Genomic DNA, 21,230 nt, shown 5'->3' on the forward strand with positions numbered 1-21,230 from the left:
TTATTTATTTCATTGGTGCCACTGTTTCTTAGAAACCTGTGCAAGATTAGTCAAAATAAAAGTTGCTACACAAACACACACAGTAATTATAATAACAACAACAGGTGCTAGTCCATGTCAGCGTCCTCCATCTCCTCTGGGACCTCCCTCTTCACCCAGGGTAAGGGTATGGGTGCGTACGGATCGTACGTCCAGCGTGGGTACGCCCTCTTGAACAGATTCATCAACACCGTGTCTTGGGAGCGCAGTTGGCTGTCAAACTGGCACTTCATGTGGCCGTGGGTTCCTTCAGCGAGGGGAGGGGAGAGGTCAGTAAATGGTATACAGCGCCTTTCTTACCAGTGGTCACTCAAAGCACTTAACAATATTGCCTAACATTCACCCATTCACAAACCGACGGCGGTGTCAGCCACGCCGGGCGACAGCCAGCTCGTCAGGAACAGTCAGGGTGAGGCATCTCGCTCAGGGACACCTCGACACTCTAGCTAGTGAGGGCTTTCAAGAAAAAGGCTGGCATTGAAGGGACGTTAGGGAAGGGTTAAGTGGTTCCCGCTCACCTAGGGCCATCTTGATGTGACCGCGCCGGCCCCACTTGGTTCTCAGCTCCACCGGCTTGAACCACAGGATGTCCTCTGAGAGAGAGAGAGAGAGCGAGAGAGAGAGCGAGAGCAGAGGATATCAGATGTACTCTTTTTTTTTTACGAGACCTATACATTATGTTTTTAATGTACAATCTGGTATCGATACAGCGGACATAATGCTCCTCTTTGGGTTTCTATATTATTTTATTGAAGAATTGCTCAAATATCAAAGAAATACACCTGGGCTGAAACTACGGAAGAGGATTAGAGCCACATGTGATTCTTTTTTTGGAGTTCTGACATTAAAGTCAGATTAAAGTCAGAATTCTGAAATTAAAATCAGAATTCTGAGATTGTAATCAGAATTCTGACTTTAATCTCAGAATTAAAAAAAAAGAATAATAAATCACATGTGGCCCTAATCCTCTTCCGTGTGAAATGGATGCTTTTACAAACCATGAGGGTTGTGAATCGTCTGAAACTATTAACAAAATCAATTCAGCCCCTCTGTACCAAACAAAGGCTCTTCTCTACCTCACAAGGGCCTTTTTCTGCACTAAAACAAACGGCGCCGTTCTAGATGGGCTGAGCGCACTCACCTCTGTTGAAGAACATGTAGCGGACCACCGCCGAGTGCTTGTTGATCTTGAAGGGGTGTCCGCTCAGGACCAGCCTCTTCAGCACCACCCGCTGGGGGTCGCAGCTCAGCAGGCTGCCTGTAGCCACCAGGTCCTGCATGCCTGCATGGGTGGAGGACACACACAAACACACACACACACACACTCAGTCTCAATAAAATGGTAAATGGACTGCATTTATACAGTGCTTTTCTAACCAGTGGCCACTCAAAGCACTTTACATTATTGCCTAACATTCACCTAGCCTAGTCCTAACTAGACCTTCATACTCATTTCATTCATAACGATTGTCTAGAACTGCTATAGAGACAAACGATTGCTCACTTGAAGGCGGGTGCTGTTGAAGTTTAAAACCTATTGGCTCTGCCCAGTGCCACTCCGGATCTGCCTTAACCAATCGCTAACGTTTGGTCGTGACGTATTTCTTCCTGCTGCTTCCTGGTATTCGTTTGACTATGGCCGTGTCCCAATTCAGGGGTTGCATCCTTCGAAGGACGCATTTGAAGACCGCATACGTCACAGCGGCGCGTCAAGTGCTGTCCCATTTCGAAGGGTCCTTCGAATGCGGCCGAAATATGCAGCCTTCTTTCCCGGATTTGAAGGACGCATCGGATAGATCCTTCACGGCCCAACGTATCCCAACATTCATTGCGCGTTGGATATTTTTTCAGAAATGGCGCAGAGAGAGCGGAAGCAGCAGCTGCAGCGAATACATATTTAATGACAAAACTATGTAAAAACATTTTTTTAATATAAAAGTAAGGTTGGGACCATTTTAAATATGTAACTTTATTGTCAAAGTTCAATGACATTAACGCTAGACATATAACGTTAAACTAATTAACGTTAAGCCAACGTCCTCTCTTCCTCTTCACCTGGAGGTGAATCTTCTCCCACTCCTCCAATAAAAGATAAAACATAACCAATACAATTATGATTTCTGGCTCCATATTTCTCCTCCGCTGTCCGGTTTGAACCGCAGCTGTCAGGGTTGCTAGGAGACAGGAGCGGCGCGTGGTCACGCAAGGTAAAGGACGTTAACGGCTGGTTACGCAATCCGGAAATGCTCCGTAGGCTAGACCGTCCCATTCCACACCGCTCGTTCGGCCTTCGCGGTCTATGAAGGCTGCATCCTTCGAAGGACGCAGCCCCTGAATTGGGACACAGCCTACAACTGAAACTCACGCATGACCTGTAGGCCTACGTCACTGTTCTCAGGCCGCGCCTCCTGTTCGCTGATTGGAGGGACAAACTTGAGGGAAAAGAAATCGGTCGAACATACAGCACTCCCAGACCGAAGTACTGAAGTGAAATGAAAATTGAGCGGAAGTACAGAGGCGGGCGGAACCAGGCTAACATTCACGCACACATTCACACACCGACGGTGTGTGAATGTGGTTTCAACCACGCAAGGCGACAGCCAGCTCGTCGGGAGAAGTTAGGGGGAGGGTTTCTCGCTCAGGGACACCTCGACACTCAAACCAGATAGTCAGTCAAATAAATTAGGGATGGTTGATCCCGTGTTGCAGCCTGATGATGGGTTTCTGCAGTTGATCCATCACTGAGTTTGCGTTCCTTCGGTGTGTTACAACTAACCACTCGATAAGTGACCATGCCTATAAGATGTGCAGCTGTATGTCATCTTACCGTCGTCTCTCTGTTTGAAGATCAGCGTCCCGGCAGGGGGGAAGGTGATGGGGGCGTAGACTGTGACCACGGTGGGGGCGTCCTGGCGGAGGAAACGCTCCATCTTATGCTTGTCCGCTGAAAGGAAAGCACAGGACGTCAGAACACAACTGCAGCAGAAGATTCCGGCGACGAATATCAGGTGCCAAACATTTGGCATTAATGTTGGCATTATTCCTTTTGATATCTATTTAAAATAAAAGTGTCTGTTTCTGTCTGTCTCTCTCTCTAGGCTGTAACCCGTGGTGTGCTGTGATCAAGTGTGTCTGTCTGTCTGTCTGTCTCTCTAGGCTGTAACCCGTGGTGTGCTGTGATCAAGTGTGTCTGTGTGTCCGTCCGTCTGTCTGTGTCTATCTAGGCTTTTACCCGTAGTGTGCTTTAATCAAGAGTGTTTCTGTGTGTCCGTCGGCTGTCTGTCTCTCTTTCTCGTGGTGTGCTTTGATCAAGTGTGTCTGTCTGTCTGTGTGTCTCTGTCTCTCTTTCTTGGCTGTTATCCGTGGTGTGCTTTGATCAAGTGTGTCTGTGTGTCTGTCTGTCTGCCTGTCTGTCTGTCTGTCTTTCTCGGCTGTTACCCGTGGTGTGCTGTGAGAAGATTGGCGAGGCCCTGAAGCGTCTGAAGCCACACTGGAACACCAGCTCCTCCTTGGCCTTGATGGTGTCCTTGTTGTTGGGCTGTCTCCTCACCAGCAGGTGCATCACCGACATCTGTTGGAACACGAGAAGGAGGAGAGACGACATCCGCTGATGAGGTTAAAGAGTCGAGCTGGCAGAGAGAGTTCACATGCAAATAACGGGATCAACAGCATTAAGACTTTAGCATAGGACTGCAATGACCCGGCTTCGAAGTAAAAGCGCGTACCTTCTGCTCATGTGGCAGGAGGGACACCACCACGAGGGGACGTCCTGCCTGGACCCCCTCCAGAACCGAGGCGGGGACATCGATGATGTGAAGGGTCACGTACCAGCCCACCTACGGGACAGCGCACAGTCAGGGTTGAGATGAGAGGCACAGGAGCACAACGCTACCAATATGGACGTATATATACACCAGCTGTGGTGGTTACTGTTATGTATGCAATGGATAGTCAACAGTGTGCATTGTTATTCCCGTGCCTTAGGGGGCACTCTACAGCATAACTTGTAACATTGTTCTGGTGCTACTGAATCAGAGTTGAAATGGATAGCAACGTCTCGACTTGTGTCACTCCGTTACTAACAAGTTATCCTTATATTATAAAACGGGTGGCTTAAATCAAGCGATCTGATTGGTTCCCAACTGTTGTATATTGAGCGTATACACACAGCTATGACGCCCGTTCAGTTTACAGAGTTCAGTATCACTCCGCGCCTAACTTGAACTGTTGTTTATTTATATATAAAAGCAATAGCATAGTTCACTGAAGCCTAAAAATATGTTGATTGCTGGAGAGGGTGGAAATGCTGTAAAGCAATAGGCACACGGTGAGTGAACTCGATAGTAGGCTAAATTGCCGGCGAACCAAGCTACCATCTCTAGCCTAGCCTTCTCTCTGAAGGACGCTACAGTGTGTCGCATAGCAACCGCCGTACACTTTGCAGGCAGCCAGGAGGGACTACTTTTTTGTATTCGTAAAAAAAAAAATGCTTTTCCGACTTTCTCGCTTTTTCTAAATTGAGGGTGTCTATGACTTTCATTTCGCCATACCTACGTAACCATTTTATAAAGTAAAGGGGGTCTCCACAGTTAAGGGGGTCGCCGTCCCGACGCGCAACGCCCCTTAACTGTGGCATAATGAGCACATACCACAGCCTGTCGTGATCTATTGCTTAATTATACACCGAACACAATAGTTACCATGGCTCCCTCTTCCTCGCGCGCAGCCTCGGCTAGGATGCGGCGGCGGGTGCGGTCAAAGCTCTGGAACTGGAAGATCCGCGAGTAGTCGGGCGGCAGGTTCTCCATGGGGTCCCAGGGCGTGGACCGGAAGCTCTTCAGACCCCGGTACCGCTGGAACCTTCAGGGATTCGCCACGTCCGGCAAAAAATTGTTAATTGCTGCATTTTGTGGACAAGGTAGAAAATGCTTTCTACGCTGCAGGGACATGAAGGCTTAAAAAAAGCTTTCGACACTGGGGTTCACATTAACATTAAGGGCATTTAGCAGACGTTTTTATCCAAAGTGACTTACAATAAGTACATTTGTCAGAAAAAAGAGAAGCGATATATCGCTTTCGGTACAGTAAGGATGTTCATAGAACCAAATGCCAAGCACTAACTATCGTTAGGTTAACCCATTCCCCGTATACAACAAAGATAGCTAGATAGCTACACAACGCTGAGTAGTACTTTTAAGTGCAAGGACGTAGACCATACAATAAGTGTGTACATTAAGGGGGTTTGACCCTAGACCCTACTGTACTATTCTGCACCATACCGGTAGTGCGGTAAAAGAGCAGCTCCACGCCACAATACCTGTTCTTAGCGGGCATGTTGAGGGGCGTGTCCACCTCGTCGGGGAACAGCTCGTGGGCGCGGGCCTCGCGGTACCGCTTAAGCCCCTCCCCTTCCTCCTCCTCGTCGATGTGGTCGTCATAGCGCTGGTCGGCCCCGGTGGGTTCCGTCGGGCTCAGCTCCTCCTGTTCTTCGTCGGAGCCACACAGTGAGCCGGCCGTCTGTGAGTCTGCGCACTGTGTGGAGACAACAGATGGTTTAGGGCTGATCTATTGGCTGTGATTGTTTAAAAGATCCATGAACTTCTGATGACCACAATGCTTGTTTTTTTTTTACTGCTGGCCTGAGGCACAGATTCTGAAATGTTATACTATAAATAGAGAGGCGGTGAACATGACTGTTGCGGGATGAATAGTGATCTCATCTGGGTTAGAGAGTTAGGATGTAGTAGACCGGGGATGGCGGGGATTTGAACACCATCCACAATGTGTTAACCTCATATCCCTTGGATGTATTGGAACAACACATGGAGCCTGAACTTCCTGCAGTAAAAGTGGTGTGATCGAGCTTCTTTTCCCCGCGGGAGGTCTAATTACAACCTGAGGAACAAGGATGCAATAACAGACAGCCGTCTTTTGAAGTACCCTTTCTCCTATTGTTCCCCAACCAGCTGCGGCGCTTGCGACATCAAACCCGTTGCCCATAATAATCCCAAAATGTAATGAAGCCCCCCAAACATGAATGAGGAATTTTCTCCCCCAGCCACCCACTCTTTCCTCTGAGCAGAGGTGGAAATAAATAAATGTCTGCCTCCTCCCCCAACGTCCAGACAGGAAGTGGTGTTCACAGAGAGAGGAAGACGGGAGGCTTCTCTGGGGACCGCGGCTCCAAACACTATTGTTGCCGCTGGCGAGCCTGGCACTGCGCGCCAAAGACGGCCACCGGGAAAACAAACAGCGCCTCTCAGATGAACCAGTGCACCGGGCGATGGTCACGTATGCACTGTTCCCCCTCGCCACTATCCAGGATCCCGCCTGCCCCGCCTTCTGGCGCGGGCCAGGAACGCTTAGGGTCATACTGGGTCTGGTGTCGCACTGTTGCCATGGTAGCGCGCACACGGGGATGCAAACACACCCCAGCGTTGCCCGTTTCTAGTCTACACATAGTTTATGAGCCTCTAACCTGGGAGTCGACGTCCTCATCGTCTTCTTCCATGTCTTCATCCATCATCCCATCATCGTCATCGTCGTCTTCGTCATCGTCATCTTCACAGCTCTCTGCGTCCCCATCAACCTCCTCGGCGATCCAGCTGGCCTGGTAGTCTGATGTCCCCTTGGGAACTTTCATCAGTTTCTTGACCTTCCTGGCCTCTGAAGAACAGAGAATGTACCTTCAACACGCCTGCAGGACTGAGGGCCCACCACTGAGACAGCCATTCTTCAAAGGTACGTGTGAATCACAAATTAAACCACTACCGTGTGTTCATGAATGACGGAGAATCCCACATAAATGCTAAGTGGACTGCATTCATGCAGCGCTTTTGTAATCAGTGGCCACTCAAAGTGCTTTTCCATACTGCCTAACATTCAGCCATTCATGCACACATCGACGATGCAGGGCAACCACCATCTCGTCGGGGGCAGTTAGGTTGAGGTGCCTTGCTCCACGACACCTTGACACTCGGCTAGGAGGAGCCAGGGATCAAACTAACAACCTTCCGGTTACCAGCCAACCCGCTCTACCTCCTGAGCCACATGCCGCCATTATTAGGATTGTTATTATTATTCTTCTTCTGTCTACCTTCGGCCTCGAGCAGCTCCGTTTCGGTGGGCCAGGTCTGCTCCCCGTCCATGGGGTCCACCTCGGCCTCGGCCTGCAGGCTCTCCCTGCGGGCCGGGTCGGCCTTCATGAGGATCCGCACGGGGGCCTGGTCCGCCGGCGCATCCTGCAGCACACAGAAGGGCCGCAAGCATTGGACATGAGTCCTGAAGATTCAACTATTTCTAGTGAGCGAGGAGAGCTTACCTAAGCTTTTATCTGGCTACGATCACATGATAGAGTGACTCAATAAATCTGGCATCCTAAATATAAATTATTAAATGAGTCTTAGTCATCGGTTACATTCGGCCAATCGACACAGAGCTCTTGTTTTTGTTCTGTTCTATTTTTGTACTTCAGAGAAATTGGCAATTGGCTTGACCAACCGCATATCAATTGGCCGATGATATGTTGTAACATGTGATGTGTTGATGTGTCTATGATTATTTTAAATAATGACTCCACCCACCTGCATGTCCACTTCCCCTTCCTTCCCGGGTTTGGCCGTTCTGGTCGTGGGGAAGATGAGAGGCAGGGGGTCCGCTGGCGCGTCGACCTGACTGAGCTGGAAGTCTCCGTAGCCGCTGAGGTGCACCAGTCTGTCCACCTGCAGCGGGCAGCCGCGCACGTACCCCGACACACGCAGGGTCCCCAGGCCGGTGGCCGGGGCGCTGCCCGGGGCGGAGCTGTTGGGGGTGTAGGAGACGCTCTGGGCCACCAGGTGGGGCCGTCGGGAGCGGAAGCCCAGCTTCCTCTGTCTCTGGGCACTCAGGTGCCTGAGGATCAGCAGAGCGTCCTGCTCAGAGTCCAGGGGGAAGAGGCGGGAGTCGGGGAAGCGGAACTCCAGGATCTTTGACAGCGCCCGTTTGGCCTCCACTCGCCTCTTACCGTACAGGTCTGGTGCACCTTGGCCCACCAGAACTACAGCAGCAGGGAGAGGTATACCGATGAACAACCAGACATGACGTGAGGTTTACAGTATAACAGTGCTTTGTGTTGGAAGGGAGGGGATGGGGTTAGGGTTGGTTCTTACCGTGGCTGGGCAGACCCTGAGCAAAGAGACAGGACAGGCAGTAATCTCCATAGCTGTCCCATCCCTCAGTAGGATCCAGCACAAACACCAGGCTGTCTGCCATCTTTGCCAAGTCCAGGAGCGAGTACAGGTCAGCTGGAACATGACACTTAGAGTTAGGCCTTTGTCACTTAGTCAAATACAAGTCACGTACACCAAATTAAGTCTTTTATGGTCAGATGCACGGGTTAGAGTCAGAATGGGCACTGACATTCTTATGGGTAGAAAACGTTAGATACAAATATACAAGATAAATATGCTGGAAAACATTCAGTACATTACAGGGTATTAATATGCCGGATAAAACAGCAAAAAACAACAACAAAAAGCATAAGTGGGTTGAGTAGTAATGACATATTTGATTTCTCTCCATATGTTATAAAAATTAACCATGAATACCAACAAATCTCACGGGAATAAAGCAGTGTAGACCCGTTTCAGAGTAATCCCCAGTCTTGGTTTTACTGTTATCTTGACTACATGGCCCGCTCTCGTCCTGCATTGACCGCCGACAGGCATGCGTGGTAGCACGCGTTGGGACCCCGCGCCGGTAACCACTGAGGACGTGAACCCACCTGTGTCGGGGCGCACCAGGGTGAACCTCTGTTTGAAGCGGGGCAGGATCAGGCCGAAGCTCTCCGCCACGCCGCTGACGCACTGCTCCTGCCTCACGAGGCCGCCCGCCCCCTCGCTACAGAGCAGCTTGGCCACGGCCGCCGCGTCGACCCCCGCGTGGAGCGTCACCACGACGACCAGATGCGGAGGGCCGTCCTTGCTGCCTAAACGCCGCTTCTCGGTGAGGACCTAATGGGGAGACACGACGACACACCAATCAGTTTGTTGTCAGCACATGCGGCTCAGGACTGTTCTCCTCTAAAACGATACAACTTTATTAATCCCCCGTAGGAGAAATTCTTTAAAAGGGATTCAGCCACGTTGTTCCTACCATGTCCTTCTTGTTCTTGCGGAGCTGGTTGGCCTGATGTCTCCGGTCCATCCTCTTCTGCTCTCTCCGCTGCTTCTTGGTGAGCGCTGTCACTGATACTCGGCCTGGGAGGTGAACAATCAGAGCAGAAGGTTAAAGGTGACATGTTATACCACCAGGTGTGAGTGTGATGCATCTAGGTGGACACGCCCACTTGTGATGTCAGAAGGGGCAGATTTTCAAAACGGCTTGTAACTGCTAATCACACTCACATCTTGTGGTATGATATGTCACCTTTAAGTCAGTGCCAGGGAGGTGAACCACTAACATTACGCTCGGATGTGAGTCAAGGTTAATACTTTGGTTGTATTTATAGTATATTGGGCAGTGCTGCACTAGCCTGTCCCTGCCTAAGTGATTGTGATTAATTAAGGTAAATAGGATAGATCCTAAACACATTGGCCACTAAAGGGGAAATATTTTCCAATTTGATGTACTTGTCCCCACTGCTGCTGGCCTGTCTTGCTCTTGAGAAAACACTATCTTTGAGTTTGTGGTGCTCGTTTAGAAAAGTAAATCCTAAACACTCTGCCAGACAGCCTGGAAACTACACTTGGTATGTCTATGAAACGATGTACAACAGCAACATCTACTGGAGAAAGCAGTAAGTTGTTATTTTGTTTCCAAACTTTGACATCTGTTTATTTACTGTAAATAAACAGTAACGAATCCCAATCAAAAAAAAAACACATTTTGCCAGGAGAAATATTGCCAAGACAAGACAAAATGATAGATTGCCGTCAATACCACATTCATCATCCGTTCTTTTAAATGTCATATCCATACATTTGTAATGGGTTGTAAAGGAATTTTCGTGCTTGGTCTGACATGCAGTTTTCCTCGCTGTGAATGCTTGTACAACATCCCATCGTCAAGCGGCTAATGCATTTGTTTGATCATGAGAACTGGCAGTGTGAACACGTGTGATGTTAAAGCCCCTCTACTGCGCCACCATCCGTCACGGTGGAGCAGGAGACCCCCCGATCAACGTTGGCATGGCTCACCTTTATGATCCTTTTCAATCTCGCCCTTCGTCCGATGCTTGCCATGTTTGTGCCCTTTGTTTTTCTGTTTATAAACACCACCTCTGTGGCCTTGCTGGTTTTCCTCACCCGCAGCCATTTTCACCATGTGAGGACAAGTCTATTTTCCCCGGCGCTACTTCCGCGTTGGACCGCAGCGTCCTCGGGTCTTCCGACGGGATCCTTCAGAGTAAAAGCACGTATGACCAAGAAAACGTTTAATTTGTTTTTATTGGGGAAAATAACCTTTAATGTCAATTCAAGAATAAACGCATTGCAATACGAACAAACCAGAGTAGATTAAATGAGGTAAAAATAAACGATGAGAGTATAAATAAGTCATTGGTAGGAATCTGGATCTAGCAGTGGTCGCTCCTCAACACGTGTCAATCCAGACCACATACACCACGATCACTATTTCTCTACTCCATTCAAACAACAACGCATTTAGGGACGTGGCAATGCGTCACTGTGTCCAAGAGAGTGACGGTTTGTGGTAAAAAAAAAAAACGGTGCGATTAATAATTACAGCCTTCACATGACCGCATCTTGGGAGGACCCTTACTGCGACAGGCCGAACCTGAAATGTAGTCCGATGGCTGAACCGGAAATGTAGTCCGATGTCTCGCAACTAAGGGAAGACGGATATCAAATCAGAGCCGCAACATAAACACGCGAAATATCGACCACGTCAGTAGTCTGGTCTCAGCAAGGGACACTTTCCTTCGTTTACAAAGCGTCTGGCCCACTGTCGTCGTGCTTTGACGGGTAGTTCGGCGGTGTTATTGAACTTCCCTCGCCGTCTCCCGAGCGTGTTTTCACCGAAGGAGGCGTCGGAGCGGCCGGCCGCCATCTTGGTAAGCTGGGAGTGGGAGTCGAGACTCGTCCAAGGGTGGGGATTTTAACCTCATATTCACCGGGACATCCATGTCCCGCCGTCGATTGACAACGTCCACACCCATGCCCATGTAACGCGAGCACAGTGCCGTGTCAGTGGTCGGTTTGGAGGTGTTATTTCCCCGTGTGAACGCAGTCCGGGCCGCGACGCTCCCCGCTGAAGCCCGGCCTGTCAGAGGAGGGTGAGTGGGAGCTAATCGGGCTAGCCTGGGAGCTAGCGAGCAGTGCTTAGGTCTTACTTTAGTTGACCACAGACCCATGTGTGCATTGCTACGTGGTGGTTTACGTCCACACTTGTGGAGATAATGTATAGGAATGGTTTAACTCGGTGGTTTAACCTGTCTTGTTGGTGTTTAACACTTAACTTCTGGGAAGTTTTTAGCTCCTAGCTGGTAGCTAGCCCACCCCTGGGAAGGTAGTTCGTCAATCGTCCTCTGGTTGAGATTTGGTGGCTGTGTTTGTGTGTTTTTTTTTATCACGCATTTGTGTGTGTTTTTTATTGCGTTAGTACACTTCACGGTGTGCGTAATAACGCAGGAGTTGTGATCGTGTCGCTGGTGTAAGGAGTGGTGTCTGTTCCTCCAGGGCTGTTGTAGTTTTCTAGCTGGTAGAGAGGAGCTGGCCCACCCCTGTGAAAGTAGTTTGTCAATCGCCCTCTGGTGAGATTTGGTGAGTGTGTTTGTGTGTTTTTATCACGCATTTGGCATGTCTGTTATGGCGTTGGTACACTTCACGGTGTGCGTAATTACGCAGGAGTTGTGATCGTGTCGCCGTCGTAAGGAGTGGTTGTCTGTTCCTCCAGGGCTGTCGTAAGGAGTGGTGTCTGTTCCTCCAGGGCTGGTGTGATGGAGCATTGGGTACAGGAAGGTGTTGGCCAGCTACATGTGCTACTAGCTGGAAGATTAAAAAGACAAGAAAGTGGAATCAAGTTGGTACAGAGACGGGCCGTTTCTTCGATTAAGCTTGTGTCTCTGTCTGGCTGACTTTAATGTTTGATTATGATGTAACTCCCACTAAAAGTAGGATATTAACGTCGATGTCTGGAGCATTAATGCCATGGACACCAGACCGTATCCATGCTCTCTACTGAAGCAATAAAGTGCAGTGTCATCGATCGACGCTCATGGTATTTCCTGATAAGATTGGCAAAAGGAAACGAAAGTTGATGTTTAATTGTGTGCTTATCGATACTCCTGATAACTAGTTCACATGAGCAGTGATGACTGTGATGTTTATATTTAGAATAAACGGTAGTAGCCTATTGTACACAGAATGATTTTTGTAAAAAAAAAAATAGCAACACAAAAAATGACATGTTTTCTTTCATCTTGGGTACAATTGAATTAGCATAACCAAACGTGTGATTGTTGCTCAGTGAAGAGGGGCAATTACTCAGTTGCCTAATTGCCGCTTGTCCCCTCCCCTCAGCCCGTGAACAGGAAGTGCTGAAAAATGCAGCGCACTGAGCGAACACAGAGAAGCACATAGGGAATTGCAGCCCTCCAGCTTTGTCCTGTCTGACTGCATTCTTGTCTGCGTGTGTAGTGGCTGGCACGCCATAGGACTTCACGAAGGTATCAGTTATCATCACTCACGTGCTCGTGTGTTTGAAAGGCCCGTCATTAAACGGTGACACTGGGACACATTCATGAGCAACAATGTAGTGAGGCACAATGATGCGTACAGTCACCGCATGGCCATAAGGCTTTGGTTCACAACGCCGGGGCCGCTGCATCCCAGCGAGCTGCCCAGTGTCTGGTGGGACAAAAGAGGTCTGCTTGGATGAGGGGTGGGGGTGGGTGGATGTGGTGTTCCTTCCCGGCTGAGGGAGAAGTCTTGTGACTCTGGTGTCAGCGCTGTATCTGCTTGCAGCTGATCATCTGAGCTGCTTAGGAAACTCTTGGTTCGTCGTTTCTACAATGACTAGATATACGCCCTGCCGTTGCCACATTATGGATGTGTACCAATGCATTTGCAGTTATCGATTAAGTTTCTGAAACCAGGCCACACACTTGCACTTAAGATTAGTGATGCACAGTTTGATCGGTGATCATCATCGGTGATCATCAACGCCCTAGACACGTGATCGGCCGATCAGCTCTAAATCTGCAGATTGCTTGAGCCATTCACGTGAATCAACCAGTATTGCGCACAGGACGCACCCCCAAACAATTGCAGCTGCAGCACCAACATGTCACCATAGTTTCCTCAATGTGAGGCGAAACGAGGTTCTCCTGAAAAGTAGATTTTATAACTAACTAGCCGTTGACAGCGTTTCCTTTCATGGGCACAGATTTCACGAAGACTTGGTGTGTTGGGTTAATACAGTTCCGTTCTAGTTTCGAAATTCTGGCATAGGATAGCTATCATCACTCTATGTGAAACGGTATGCTTCCTTTGTATAATGGTTATGGTCATTTGGCTACATTTATTTGTCCCAATAACACATTCATCTACTTGTTTCACACTTGCTTCCATGTGTGAAAAACTCCTTATATAAATACCAATCCATAATTATGAAAAGTACATGCTACCGTAGATAAGCAGTCACATCCGCTGAGGTTGAAAATGGCACCATATGTTATCGCAGACTTGAGTTACTGTGTAAAATCATAACCCACAAGACCGACTGCCTTTAATGTGAGGGCCTATGTGCAACCTGGTCATATACTTGTGTAACAGGCCAACACTGCATCAGTATGCAAAAATTTGAAATATTTGGCGTCCCCCATGTCCATCGCTGTATCAAGTTGGTTAATTAATCTCCACAAACTAATTAATGGCTGCAAACCTAGGCTAAATATTATAATGGGCTAATCCAGCTGATCACACATGAGAAAATTGAATCAGTATTGGCCTCAAAACAGATTGTGTTACCCTAATTAAGATGTTTCCTCATGTTGATAAAGGGAGGAAATCAAATGCCAAGTTGCCGACCCTATTCTGTCAACTCTATGGAAAGACACAAACTTCTCATGGAACTCTACACTGTCCAACTAAAGTCTGATCTCATTGGCGATGGTCCATACCTGAAGTTTATGACCACAGGGTGCATCCCTACCCCTTCAATTAAACCATTGGGCAACTCCACATGACGTTTGATTTTTTTAAATTCTTCTTTCTCCGACAGGGAGGTTTTTGCTGCGTGTGTTTACAAACTCCTTACAGGTTAAACGAGTAGTGCCGTCAGTGGAATGCTTTGTCCCCTCACCGCGTTGCCTCTGTCACTTCGCCATCAGTCACTTCGCCATCAGTCAGTGGCTTGTTCGGTGGCTCCCTTTGTTTGAGCAGGAACTTGTCTGCTGCTGCACACAAATATGTGTTCTCAAACCAACTAGGGGATCTTCCGACGACTCATTCGAAACGGTATGTTAGGCTTATTTCTAACAAGGACATACCGCGTGGCGTGTGCGTCCCCGATCACTTCTTGGCAGGAATACTTTCCTATGAGGTGTTTAACCAACATAGTCGTTTAGTAGACTAATCTCGAACATCCCAATACAACACATACGTACGGAGATATACTTTTCAGGAGCAAAGCCACTTCGTTTGTGATAGTGCAGTGAGTTACCATGGTAACCGGAGACTGATCTCGTGTAGCTCTCATCATCATCAGAAGGGATCAGGATCTGCTGCTGTCCAAGCTCCCTTGACTTCATCCGAGTCCACTTTGCGTCTCCATCCAGCCCGTTCTAGGTCTTCATATGATAGTCATCTACTTGTCTTCATATTGGACTCCACTCTCTCGTCGCGGCCGTCTCAATCTAAAGACCTCATCGACATCGCCCTCTAAAGCTGGTTCACTTTTCTTTCCATTTTAGTTTGCCAAATGTTTGTCAAAAAAACAAAACCGTTCCATCATCACATGTGGGGGCATTGAAAAGAGTGTGAAGGCTCCCAGATTCTGTCCTCTGCCACAATCAACCACCCACGTCCATAATGCCTTCTCAACACGGTACAGAAAAGGCACCGGCTCTATGTACCTTAACCTGCTCTACTCTCTGCCCCCCCCCCCCCCCCCCAGGTCTGGACACGCATGCGGCTACTGACCCGCAGATGAGCCATCGTGGGGGCTGTCACGTCACTGTCGCAGATCCAGAACGTTCCTGGCGGCGGTGGCATTGAGCCCCCCCAACCCCAAACAACATGCCCAACGCCAGCCGCGCGGGGAACCTGAAGGACCCCGAGGTCGCAGAGCTGTTCTTCAAGGAGGACCCCGAGAAGCTGTTCTCGGACCTGCGGGAGATCGGACATGGCAGCTTTGGGGCCGTTTACTTTGTGAGTATTGGAGACTGGGATCTGTGACTGGAGGACATGGGGGTAGTTCTGTGGGTACCGTTTAGGACATGGGGTTGTGCTATAGAGGTCGATTAGAAGAGGTCAGCAATGAAGAACTTTTTTAACATTCAAACTATCGATAGTATTGATTTTAACTCAAGCCAGAGTTTTATCTTTTAACCCCCTTTAGCTTAAGAGCTACTGAAAACTTCCAAAAAGTTTTTTTAAACACTATCCTAACATTTACATTTAGATTAAGGGTATTTAGCAGACGCTTTTATCCAAAGCGACTTACATTAAGTACATTTGTCGGCAGTTAAAGCCTCTGTTTGAAAGGGGTGCATAAGTATATAAGTAATACTCACATTTACACATTCTTCAGCATCCTGCCAACACTTTAGAGTTAACAAAGTGTCCCTGGATAGGGGAGGTTTTCTAGGTCTGTGCAGTCAGGAGTATGGATTCAGTGAAGAATCATTGGGATTCTAACAGAATTCGGACTCTAAGCACTTTCACGTTCTGTTCCTGGTGCAGGAACACCATGAATCATTCTAATGTCTTACTTTTATTACTTTGTCAAATGTAGGCACGGGACATTCGGACAAATGAGGTGGTGGCCATCAAAAAGATGTCCTATAGTGGAAAGCAATCCATCGAGGTACAATGTTAGCTGCTTTCTCTTGCCTGTCCTTCTGTGTCATTGCACAAAAGGCAATATTGCTATCTGTCAAATAAACGCTTTAAATAAATGGACAGAATAATTACTATTTGTCTAACTCCTTGCTTTTAGGCGAATGCACATAAAAAGGGTTTTTCCCAAGTTGTATCGGTCATTCTGCAGTACATAATGACTGTTATTGTCCTTGCGCATCATTGTGCCAGTTCTGTGAGATGACTATTATTCATTGACGATACATTTTAACATTTCTTTTTTAATATAATTTCCCAGAAATGGCAAGACATAATCAAGGAGGTCAAATTCCTCCAGAGAATACAACATCCAAATAGCATTGAGTACAAAGGATGTTTTCTACGCGAGCACACAGCCTGGGTGAGACTTTACAACATTCCGTTTGTGCTGCTAGTGACTGACTGAGTGAGTGTATGTAGGTGATATTTTTGTGGGGAAATAAAACCAATTTACTCTTGAGTTCTTTCTCCGATTTCAGCTGGTGATGGAGTATTGCCTGGGCTCCGCTTCGGACCTCTTGGAGGGTATGGTGTCTCATTTGTAGATCCTTATATTTATATCTTTAATAGCCCAGTAATACCCATTCATAGTTCATATTGAACATCAACCTTCTTAAGTTGTGGTTAATGTTTTGGTTGCATAGACCAGTAACACAGTTAGTCTGAAATCCCAGTTACAGCCTGAAATCACAGTTACAGTCTGAAATCACAGATACAGTCTCAAATCATAGATACGCTCTCAAATCACAGTAACAGTCTCAAATCACAGAGGGCACATCTCAAAGGGCTTCATCTACTTACTGTCCAACCTTCTCCATTCAGTCCACAAGAAGCCTCTCCAAGAAGTGGAGATAGCTGCGATCACGCACGGTGCTCTGCAAGGCCTGGCTTATCTTCACTCCCACAACATGATTCACCGGTAAGCCTTGTCCGCCCGCGGTGTGAGGGGTACAACGGGTAACCACACTGAGCAGTGTGACAGCTGCATGTGTCTGGAAGCTATAATCTCCCCTTCTCTTCCCTTTGTCTCCCACAGAGACATTAAGGCAGGCAATGTCTTGCTGACAGAACCAGGCCAAGTGAAACTGGCTGATTTTGGCTCTGCGTCCATCGCCTCGCCCGCCAATTCCTTTGTGGGAACACCATATTGGTATGCTGCGTGATATACCAATATATCTTATATATTGGCATGATATCTCATGACCATAACATGTGCATATGCATAACATGTCCCGATGCTGCTGCTATAGTTCTCAGGGTACCTTTTGGAGCTAAAGTATGTGACTAACATGTTGACACTTTCTCAGGATGGCCCCTGAAGTGATCCTGGCTATGGATGAGGGCCAGTATGATGGGAAGATCGACATTTGGTCACTAGGGATCACTTGCATTGAATTGGGTAAGGGTCGTTATTCTGAATGCTGTGCTTCAAATGCAGAATCCTCTACTTTTTTCGTGTTTACATAATGGTAATCTAGAAGTAGAGGTTATAAAATGACATTTGCATACACTGATTGAGTCAGAGCCTTTGTATATGACTTATGTGTGTGTTGTGTTTTTTTGCAGCTGAGAGAAAACCTCCACTGTTTAATATGAATGCGATGAGTGCCTTATACCACATAGCACAGAATGAGAGCCCCACACTGATGTCAAGTGAATGGTGAGTGACATACTCTGCATTTATCTGATTGATAATGCAAAATAACATACAATATGTTAATATTAACATGTTAATTCTTTCCCCTTCCTCTTAACTTGTTTCCTTCCTATTCAGGACGGAATATTTTCGGAACTTTGTAGATTCCTGCCTTCAGAAACTGCCCCAGGACAGACCCAACTCTGAAGAGCTGTTGAAGGTAAGACGACATGGGTCAAAGAGATTCATGTGGATGAGATGCATTCAAAACCCTGTGGTAGTCAAATATTACAAAAAATGACTTAACTGTAATTCTGTCTTTATTATTTTGATTCAACGTTGGTGATTCCCCTCTTTGTCTTCAGCATGCCTTTGTACAACGCGAGAGGCCGGAGTCGGTGGTGTTGGACCTGATCTCGCGGACCAAGGATGCGGTGCGGGAGTTGGACAACTTGCAGTACCGCAAGATGAAGAAGATCCTGTTCCAGGAGGCCCACAACGGCCCTGCAGCGGAGGCTCAGGATGACGAGGAGGTTCGTTGCCTCCGTCCTCTTCTCTGCCGCTCTCGGCTTTCTCTTCCCCCTCCCCCTCCAAATCCTTCAGCCACTTTTTATACAGATTGATAAGGATTATGTTGTAATAATAATAATAATGTGTAGTACAGCAATGGATAGTGTGGAAAGGGTATAAGCTTATGATAAGTCGTATTATTCACTAAAGTGATGTTCTTTGCATCAACCTTGTATTTTGCCTGAAAAAGACAAAGAAAAAGAAAAGTAACCAAGAAACTTTTGTTGTTCCAAAATAGTTTTTTTTTTCAAAGAAATAGACATTTTGGTGGGCGCCCAGGTGGCTCACCGGGTAGAGCGTGTACCATTTCGGCTCAGTCCTGATTGCAGCGACCCGGGTTTGATTTCTGCCCGTGGTCCTTTGCTGCACGTCCTCCCCTCTCTCCCATACCTTCCTGTGTATCTCACTCTATCATAAAGCACAAAAAAATGTAATAATACATTTTGAAACCTCCACAACAATCCCTATAAAGCGATCTTGCCCCTAAGATGTTTCTGACTGTCGAGTGTGTTCTGGGCTCAGGAGCCGGAGAACAGTGCCGGGAGGACGGGCACGGTCAACAGCGTGGGCAGCAACCAGTCCATCCCCAGCATGTCCATCAGCGCCAGCTCTCAGAGCAGCTCCGTCAACAGCCTGACAGACGCCGCCGAGGACATGGAGCGAGACAAGACGGTCATATCAAACAGCTCCGTCATCCACCTCAAACCGGTTAGTGTGGGCGCTTTAATTACAGAAGGAACCCGTCTCCTCGCAAGATGTACTCCTGTACTAAGTCCTTTTAGCAGATTTACATTACATAGGGCATTTAGCAGACACTTTTATCCAAAGCGACTTAGAATAAGTACATTTGTCAGAAGAAAAAGAAACAATATATTGCTGTCAGTACAGTAAGGATGTTCATAGAACCAAAGGGAGCCGGGAGGCTGTGCAGAGTCTAAGTGAACTCAGGCATTGCGCTGCGTTTCTGACTGATGCTTTATTTAAAGCATAAGGGAAGCTTAAATGAATGTCACAAAGAAGCAGATATGTGTTTAGGTCCTTTGGCTTCTTGGGCCGTAACCCTTCCACACAGGGACCTGTGGAGATAGGGTTCTAAACCAAGACGCCTTGTACCGGAACACCCTCGCGACTAGAGTGGTCTGGCCCCTCGAGATAAGAGATAACAGTCTGTCAATAGCATGTGTTATCTTGTGTCTGTCAATGTGCTAATGAATAACTTATCTGTTTGTTGTGTGTGACCCCCCCCCCCCAGGAGGAAGAGGCCAACCATGAAGACCCCGAGTCCAACCCGGGTCAACCAGAGTCCCAGTCCCCCCCTGCTCACACTCCAAGACCAAAACGCAACCGCGAGCACTTTGCCACCATACGCACAGCTTCTCTGGTAAACCCCCGGGCTGGACAGAGGAGGAGGAGTTTGAAAAGGGCTTCCTGATTAGGTGGCTTTTAGCTTGTCTGTTTGTCAAAACAATGTCTTGTTTTGCCTAAAGCAGTTATTTTAAATTCTGCTGGTTTCTCCATCAGAGATTTCATTTACAGTACAAGACCACGAATAACCCAATCAGCCTCAGATTCAATAAATGGTTTATTCTAGGGATGCTCCGATCAGCATTTTTGGGGGCCGATCCGATCACCGATCACAGGAATCATATATCTGCCGATACCGATACCGATCACCGATCACAGAATAGATGGGAGAATAATAATAATTTATATATTTACGTCCAGGGGGGGCATAGCGTGGCTCCAGGAATGATATCAACCGGCGGAACCCCGTGTCTTCCACCACAGAAAGAGGCTGCTCGTCAAGTCCAATAAATTCCATGAGCTTTGTTGTAATATCCCTCCACCTTTTACTGTCCCTGCTGTAAGGCTCCAGACGTCTAAACGTTTCACTGACAGTGGGCTGAGTGACGGCGGCCGTCTTTTTTTTTGTCCGGGCTTGTTCCTCATACTCGCCGTATTCTGTTATGTGGCGCGTTCTCAAATGTCGGATGAGGTTAGTTGTATTAAATTGTCGTTGTTGTTGACCACCTCTTGGTATTTCGGCGTTGCATATCTTGCAAACAGCGAGTTTTACATCTTTTTCGGAAACTGTGAAAAAATTCCAGACCGGAGAACTCATGCTGCCTGTGCCAGCCTCATTCATGAGAGCGGATAAACAGTCGCAGGTTAATTACGTCACGCGCTGGAATGCGGGAAACAAAACAGTCTCATATAATATACGCGCAGAATGTCTCCGGTAAAAAAAATATATATATATATATATATATATATATATATATATATATATTTGCGATCGGCTTTTCTGATCTGCACTTTGAGAGCACACCGATCAACCTGTTTAGGATCAATATCGGCCGATAACGATCTGCGGCCGATCGATCGGAGCATCCCTAGTTTATTCCACCGGTCATGTAAACTGCATAGTGCAACTTTCATATTGGCTTATCAAAGATATATACAAAATGTATTCCTTTGTTGTACCTTTACAGCCATTGTCTACTTAAAGATTTCTCCAGAAGACCAGACATTGGCTTTCACAGAGGCTCTCTTAATACACATGCTAACGCCAGGAGTGCTAACACTAAACGTTAGCATGTTGTAATGTTCTCTGAGCCGTGTGTGTGTGTGTGTGTGTGTTCGTTCCCGTCCACCAGGTGACGCGGCAGATGAAGGAGCACGAGCAGGACTCGGAGCTGCGGGAGCAGATGTCCGGCTACAAGCGCATGCGGCGGCAGCACCAGAAGCAGCTGATGGCCCTGGAGAACAAGCTCAAGTCGGAGATGGACGAGCACCGGCTGCGGCTGGACAAGGAGCTGGAGAACCAGAGGAACAGCTTCGCCCAGGAGATGGAGAAGCTGGTGAAGAAGCACCACGGCTCCCTGGACAAAGACGTGCGTCACTATGGTTACCGGCTATATCCTAAG

General features: G+C 47.6%; 2 protein-coding genes across 4 annotated transcripts in view; one reads left to right on the forward strand and one right to left on the reverse strand.

Annotated features, from left to right (window-relative positions):
• Nucleotides 1-10,356, reverse strand: tsr1 (TSR1 ribosome maturation factor). The gene is made up of 15 exons (XM_084467436.1): nucleotides 10,215-10,356; nucleotides 9,172-9,275; nucleotides 8,801-9,029; nucleotides 8,187-8,321; nucleotides 7,623-8,074; nucleotides 7,136-7,280; nucleotides 6,518-6,705; nucleotides 5,357-5,571; nucleotides 4,740-4,899; nucleotides 3,765-3,875; nucleotides 3,478-3,610; nucleotides 2,867-2,983; nucleotides 1,181-1,321; nucleotides 558-632; nucleotides 1-286 (listed from the first exon to the last, which is right to left on the reverse strand). Exons 1-15 carry the CDS (start codon nucleotides 10,339-10,341, stop codon nucleotides 108-110), a joined length of 2,511 nt encoding a protein of 836 aa, XP_084323562.1. The 5' UTR covers nucleotides 10,342-10,356; the 3' UTR covers nucleotides 1-107.
• taok1a (TAO kinase 1a) overlaps nucleotides 6,677-21,230 on the forward strand; it is a 24,756-nt gene continuing 10,202 nt past the window's right edge. The window contains exons 1-14 of one of the 3 annotated variants that reach the window (XM_084467435.1): nucleotides 6,677-6,780; nucleotides 15,154-15,407; nucleotides 15,994-16,065; nucleotides 16,357-16,458; nucleotides 16,577-16,622; nucleotides 16,920-17,016; nucleotides 17,134-17,247; nucleotides 17,405-17,496; nucleotides 17,664-17,757; nucleotides 17,872-17,953; nucleotides 18,099-18,266; nucleotides 18,826-19,011; nucleotides 19,556-19,684; nucleotides 20,961-21,197. In XM_084467435.1, coding sequence (XP_084323561.1) covers nucleotides 15,276-15,407; nucleotides 15,994-16,065; nucleotides 16,357-16,458; nucleotides 16,577-16,622; nucleotides 16,920-17,016; nucleotides 17,134-17,247; nucleotides 17,405-17,496; nucleotides 17,664-17,757; nucleotides 17,872-17,953; nucleotides 18,099-18,266; nucleotides 18,826-19,011; nucleotides 19,556-19,684; nucleotides 20,961-21,197 — 1,551 coding nt within the window. In that variant the 5' untranslated portion in view covers nucleotides 6,677-6,780; nucleotides 15,154-15,275. Of the gene's footprint in view, nucleotides 6,781-10,864; nucleotides 11,090-11,154; nucleotides 11,312-15,153; nucleotides 15,408-15,993; nucleotides 16,066-16,356; nucleotides 16,459-16,576; nucleotides 16,623-16,919; nucleotides 17,017-17,133; nucleotides 17,248-17,404; nucleotides 17,497-17,663; nucleotides 17,758-17,871; nucleotides 17,954-18,098; nucleotides 18,267-18,825; nucleotides 19,012-19,555; nucleotides 19,685-20,960; nucleotides 21,198-21,230 lie in introns of those variants that run through there. The other 2 variants (XM_084467433.1, XM_084467434.1) reach the window with 2 other exon arrangements.

Source organism: Micromesistius poutassou (assembly GCF_964030765.1).
Source record: "Micromesistius poutassou genome assembly, chromosome: 4".
Lineage (NCBI taxonomy): Eukaryota > Metazoa > Chordata > Actinopteri > Gadiformes > Gadidae > Micromesistius > Micromesistius poutassou.